The sequence below is a fragment of the Diadema setosum genome, chromosome 7 (assembly GCF_964275005.1).
Source record: "Diadema setosum chromosome 7, eeDiaSeto1, whole genome shotgun sequence".
NCBI classification, from domain to species: domain Eukaryota; kingdom Metazoa; phylum Echinodermata; class Echinoidea; order Diadematoida; family Diadematidae; genus Diadema; species Diadema setosum.
In genome coordinates, this window is record NC_092691.1 from 15,358,939 (window position 1) to 15,365,636 (window position 6,698).

Genomic DNA, 6,698 nt, shown 5'->3' on the forward strand with positions numbered 1-6,698 from the left:
ATGCAGCTCATTTCCACCACTGATCTTGTTCTTCCATAGAGATATCAGTGATTCCCACCCATGTGTACCTGTAGCAGTGTGTGCTGAAAGTCGCCCGATTTCCCAATATAGAAGCCTTTGTTACGTCATAAACCCTCAGCTGCACAGCGCGCCTCGCCCTAGCAGAAACTAGAGCACGCACTTTAGTGCGCGCATGCAAACCTCAAATACGAGCAGCCTGAACTCCCAAGTTCATTGACCTTACCTGCCAAAATATCAAAAATCCTTCATAAATTCCCCCAAAATTCTGGGATCACTACCAAAAGTTAATCGTTTGTTACTTGTGTCATTCTAAACCTTTCCTGCAAGTTTCATCCAAATCCGTTAGCTACTTTTTGAGTTATTTTGCACACGGACAAACAAACAAACAAACTAACGAACAAACAAACACAAACGACCGGTAACGAAAACATAACCTCCTCCCTTGGCGGAGGTAATTAATGAATTTTGGGCAGGTAGGTTTTCCTTTTGGGCAAGTAAAAATATGAAGAGGTAGAGTGAAAAATCTATTTGTCTGAAGGGCAAAAAAAAAAAAAAAAAAGTTAGTGTGGAGCCCTGTATGGATGTACACATGAATGTAATCACCAATCATTTTGCACTTACAGGTAGTCATTGAGAGCTACAGAAATAAATTATGATGATTTCAGTTCCAATAATCTGTAATAAAAATCACATTTGTAATTACTACCGGTATATCCCTATTTTAATCAAGCAATCAACAATAGAGATATCATACCAGTAACAGTACCCTGCCAAAGGAAGCTATTGACATGAATATAAGATAACTATCATAGACGATCTTTGTTTAAGTAATACACTATGCCAGCAAGAGGCACAACAATGACTATCAGAACTATTGCAACAATCATGTTCCTGAAAGTGCAGCCAAGGGTTGCACCATCGGAGGGGCAATCACTGTTGGATTTGGGGAATGCAAGGGGTTGAAACCTGGTCTCCTTCAAGACTGATGTGACTTCCTCAAGAGAACCCTTGTGGGTTTTAGTGTTTTCCAGGATGTTGTGTAAGTCTTGGTCCATCTTGTCAAAAAATTCCTGAGCAGCTTTGTCCTTGCCATCAAGAGACCCTGGTATACTAATAGTCCTGATGAACTCGGTCTGGCTGTCATCAGAGTCACTGTACATTTCTTCATTGTGCAAATGTCTATGGCTATTGGGAGAGATTGGTCCGGTGTGGTTTGCACTTTGAGATAAACCCACTCTCTGAGTCAGCATCTCCCTTTCTTTCTCAAGAAGTAGTCCATCCTTCCTCATGGGAACTTTGAGCTTCCGCAAGGCAAAGAAATCCTGGTCAGCAATCAAATTGTTGATGCGTTTTAACTCTGAAACCTGGACGCACAGAAAAAAAAGGCAACAAAACCACAAAGGTATAACATCACCAAATGCACCAGGGAGAAGGGATACAAAATGTCTAGTAGTTATTAACAACTGTTAGTGTTATTCACATGTCATATTTAGGATTTACCAAAAATAAAATATCAGTGAAAATACAATGTAAACATTAGTTTTATTTTGGAGATTATACAGCTTTTGAAGAAACTCATCACTGAGGATTTTCAAGGAATTATCCCATATACCAACGGAATTGATTTCAAGACATGTAGGGCTTACATGTACAGGATTAACCCCGGCGTGGGGCGCTGTAACCAGTAACAGCGCCCCGACGACTTGTATGCAATTTAGTGAAGTAATCAAAGCACTGCAATGCTTGCAATTCAGTAAACAACTCATCATTCAAAACGACACTTGGATTCGCAATGAAAAGTCACATGTTGTAATACCATACACTGTATTGTTGAATATTATAGGCAACTATGTATCCCTCACCATTACCTCCGAAAATCGTCATCATCTTTGAGACCATTTCCGCGTGATGTGAATCGCCTTTTTGAACATATCACGTAAATAAAATGATCTGCGCATGCACGAATGAATATGCATTTCTGTTCTCAGCTAGCCGTCCTGTTTTTTTTTTTTCCACACGCACACATTGTGTATTATAATATGTGCTACGTTTTATCCATACCTGATCGACAGCAAGGCTGTCAGTGCATGCGCTGTGTAAGTGGTACTACGATACGAAGTGCGGAGGGACTAAAACCTCGGATAAAATCTTTAACTGGGCTCTTAAAACAGATCATATTGTAAATCGATTTCCGCGGCTCTGATGGTATCTTATCTAACAGTATGGGTACGAATCTCAGCGTAAACCCCTGTATTTTGGTCTCTGGTCACCAAAATGCTAAGCCATATCAGGCGGTTCTTCGATAGCCATAGGGCTGCCATGCGACCCCCGACTCGGTACAGGTTGGGGTCGTTGGTGCGTTAGTACAGGATGTACACTGTATGCACATCAGTGAAAATGAAATCCAATGGTCGGTATAATTTTGAGTGATATTGGGACAAATACAGACTGGAAAGAACCCCATAATCATTTCATCACAGAAAGTCCTCTTGCTGTACAGTGTAACACATTATACTGTATGATGACTGGCGGGGAAGGGAACATACCGAATGTTCCACCCGAAGGGTTTGAAATGCTATTGAGGGACTTATAGCCTCCCGAAATAGCATTTCAAACCCTGAGGGTCGAACGTTTGGTATGTTCCCGACAACAAAAGTCATCATCTCTTATATTATATGGGTTAGTCAAAGACCATTATCAATTGATTTCATGCTCTGAAAGTAGCGCATCAAACCGTACCTTATTGATATCATGGTACCCTTAGCGTAAAGGTCCAGCACGCGCACAACGCACTCGATCGCGCTAGCTCGCGCAGAGCCAAATTCACTGTGCACGCAGGTATAAAATTGTTACGTGAAAATGTTTTCCCATGGGAGAACATAACAAGAATGTTTGCCCATAGGCAAACATAACGAATGTACCTCCATCACGTGACTGTGTTTAGCCAATCACTAACCAGTATTTGACTAACCCATTTAATATTGTACAATGCAGATTATACAGGTTCTCACATTATTTATAACATGTTAGGTCCACCATAGGTTTGGTAATAAAGGGCATGCATCCTCTGGTACTACCTACTACGAGTAAATACTACATAATCAGTGCAGCTCTGTAGACTGTATGATGAGGTGGTCTTTCAGTTAAGTACGTACATGCAGGGTGCTAGATAAGCAATTGCCTGATTGTCCGGGGTAAGTGAAAATCAAATTTGAGCAAGTGTTTTTGAACAATGAGAACAAATACTTGCTCGAATTGGGCAAGCAAAAAAGTTTTGAAGCCACCTTTTTTTTTTCTTTCACTTATTCTCCCTAACAAACCCATAAAGTCAACCTGTAGTACAGAAGCCCAATGGCTGTTTAGTGATGCAAACACTTTATATACAGTATATGAGGGTAATATTTCATTTCAGCAACTTTCCAACACTTGCATGAAGAAGCCCCAATGCAATTCAACAGCAACACTTGATCAGACCAAGTTTGTTACAGACATTGTGTTTAAGCATGCGAATCAATGTGTGCTGTTTATTCAAATGATAGTGTTTTATTAAGCCCTTGACTTAAACATGATTTTCTATATTATTTCCATATGATGCACTGGACTTTCTTTTCGGGTAAATTTAAGCAAAATTACTATTTGGGCAAGTATTTTGCAGCAAATTTGAAAATCTGCTTGCCCAACCAGGCAAGTGGTAAAATAAAGAAAAGTTATGTAGCACCCTGACATTATGTACAATGTATCAGCACTCACACCAAGGTTCGACAAAGTGCAAAAGCATAGACGACTCTTCTTCTTCTGTAATCTTCAAAGGGCTATAAAATGCAGCCTATCACGAAGATGAATACAACTTGTGTGCTCGATAGGAGGAGGGGTGTGGGCTTAATAACAAGGTGTAATTTTAAGGTTCATTAAAAGCTCCTTGAACTGAACTGTTCAGGTGAGACTGCACAAACTACAGAGCTTGGAAGTTAATGCCACTCAGGTATGGATCTCTGGGCAAATGCAAATTTGTCGATGTTGCCCCTGGGGCGGTATGTTTGAAAGCACATTTCGTGATTTTTCCTGGTTTTGGATGAGTTGATTGTAAAAACTCTATACTGTAGGGTCTACATTAGCCCGACCAGACGCTGTGCATCTGACTTACACTTGTGTACAGCAGCAGGGCTGTGTATAGTTAGGTCTAACGGTTACATGTAAAATCACACATGTAGCCATAGGCGGTCAAATTTTGGACACTGTCGAGGTCAAATTATGGGTGGCTTGCATTACAGTACCTGTAAACTCTCTTTTTCAAAGACCACAAATAAAATATGTGGACTTTTTAAATTTTATTTTGGCTACTTTGAAGTTTGTCAGAAGCACATAGACCTAGATCTAGAAAACCACTAGAATCTAGATAGTTTCTAATTTGTAAAGCAGACTTACACGACATCCATACTGCAAGGAGATTGTCTGCAGTGTGTCCCCTTCACCGATGTCTTTTTCAACAAACTCAAACTCGGATACTGTCTCTGCTCTGGTTTTCTTCTGTTGTTTTCCACTTCCTCGTACCCGCAGATCGGAGAGTTCAAGATTATCAGCATCTGTATCAATTTCATCTTCTGCAACGTCAGCAGACCCAAATATGTATACTGTCGAGTTTTGGACATTCTGGACCTGCCCTGAAATTGGTAAGTAATTGTGACGGTCATATTTGGGTTTATTTCGAAACCCAAGGATTGAAGTCATTACATCAACTTGCGTGGTTTGGACTGCTGTTATAAAATGACCTCAAACTCAGCCGCATTTAGCCAATTGACAGATTAAAGTACTGTACGTAGGTTAAGGCCTAATTTATAAAATTCACATTCACAGACCACTAATTTACACCTAACAGATGCCACAAGCTGACCAAACAAGACACAACTATGTTACAACGACCCTACACTTCCGACTGGAGTTCTAACCACGTTAGATCTAACGTTAGAAGGTCTAGAGTCGATCGACTGCTGCCAGCAGCCTGACAGTGGCAACACGGAGCCAGAGAATTCACGTAGGCATGAACAAACCGAGGCTGCCCGAAGCGTGGCGTCCGACGTTCATCCGTACGCGGCAATGCTGAATCCTTGTGAAAGGGCACGGTAACACTAACAGTTCTGTTGTCTGTGTTGTTTTTGGTCGATGAAAGTCTTTTATTCGCTCCAACACTTCAACAGCGTTAGATATCAGATATCAGGATGCAGCTGACTAATTAACAAAATTCAGACCGATAAACACTGTTTTCAGAAAATTTCTTCAAGGGAAGCGTAGGCAGTACTGCAGAGGTTGTGAGTATCACGCTCAGCCTGGTGGCCACGTTTACATGATAAACAGAATGTATGGCCTTTGACATAAAATGGATGCATTGCGTATACCACCACCTACCTAAACACGGCGTACGTGAATGATCAACTCTGATCTTCACTGGTGAAACGGAAGTGGCTGCGCCCGCTAGCGTTGAGCGGGTAAAGACCCTAGCTTATACACGGAAGGAACGTGATTAAACAAAAAACACTTTGAAAATAAAACATTCAACTCTTTTGTGAATTAGTTAAATTGTTTGACTCACTAATGCCAAAAAGTTGTAGAATTAGCGGAAACAGAAATTGTGCACATTCTCAGATGACAAAGTGAAACTTTTGCATGAAGGATATATGATTGTTGTGACAAAGATTGTTGCCCCGTCAAAGATTGTCGCCCCCGGCTCGGGGCGACAATTTTTGACGGAGTTGGCGTCATAATTGTCGCCACCTCACAAATTGTCGTCTGGCGACAATCCCAATTTTTGACCTCGATGGCGAAAATTTATGATGGCAAAAAAATTCTTGCGACATAAATTGTCGCCCCCGGCTCGAGGTGGTTGCTCCGGTAAATGCTTTGGTGGGGTGGGTATGACTGGTAAGTTATGCGTGAATCTCGTGTGTGTGTGTGTGTGTGTGTGCTGTGTGTGTGCGTGTGTGTGTTGTGTGTGTGCGTTGGGGGCTGCATGGTATGTGCTGTGTATGATATGTAGGTGCGTATTATCATGGACCTACATGGTCCATGGTACATGTATTATACAAAATTGCTATGAGGGGCACAGTTTAAAGTATGGGCCCAAGGTGATATGAAAACCATAACTATGCCCGAAGCGAAGCTGAGGGCATAGTTATGGTTTTCACATCACCGAGGGCCTACATAATTTTAACTGTGCCCCGAATATCAAGCTGTCATTATTTGTTTTATATACCGAAAATATGGATTCCGAAATATAGATACCGTAGCATTCGTAATCAACGCTGATCGACAGCGCAGCGCGGCGGTCGTATCATTGGTGCGTACGTGATCTATGTGTACGGGGTTGCGACTGTCTGTCTCCAAACGTGTTTACAGGGCATAACGGTCAATCAACTGTGTCCCGGGCACAGTAAATCATGACGTTATTTTGATCAACAATGGGGCACAGCTATTTTCATGACTCCCCTTGAGAGGATTCTATATATGAGGTCTATAATATACAAATAATGACTGCTATGAGGGGCACAGTTAAAATTATGGGCCCAAGGTGATGTGAAAACAGTAACTATGCCCGAAACGAAGCTGAGGGCAGCGTTGCCAGGTCCCAACAGAGCAAAATCACCAAAAGGCATGTGAAAAATCACCAAAAGCCATAAAAAATC

The 6,698-nt window shown here is 41.5% G+C and overlaps 1 protein-coding gene across 1 annotated transcript; it reads right to left on the bottom strand.

Annotated features, from left to right (window-relative positions):
* Positions 1-408: 408 nt before the first annotated feature.
* Positions 409-4,749, bottom strand: LOC140230857 (lysM and putative peptidoglycan-binding domain-containing protein 3-like). Its single transcript, XM_072311004.1, has 2 exons — positions 4,447-4,749; positions 409-1,385 (listed from the first exon to the last, which is right to left on the bottom strand). Exons 1-2 carry the CDS (start codon positions 4,747-4,749, stop codon positions 828-830), a joined length of 861 nt encoding a protein of 286 aa, XP_072167105.1. The 3' UTR covers positions 409-827.
* Between the last annotated feature and the right edge of the window lie 1,949 nt (positions 4,750-6,698).

Bases quoted from the DNA above. Each gene is read 5' to 3' on its own strand.
- LOC140230857 (XM_072311004.1), bottom strand. From the start codon at position 4,749: ATGACTTCAATCCTTGGGTTTCGAAATAAACCCAAATATGACCGTCAC. The intron at 1,386-4,446 runs GTAAGTCTGCTT...CTGTGCGTCCAG, and splicing joins CCTTGCAGTATGGATGTCGT to GTTTCAGAGTTAAAACGCAT.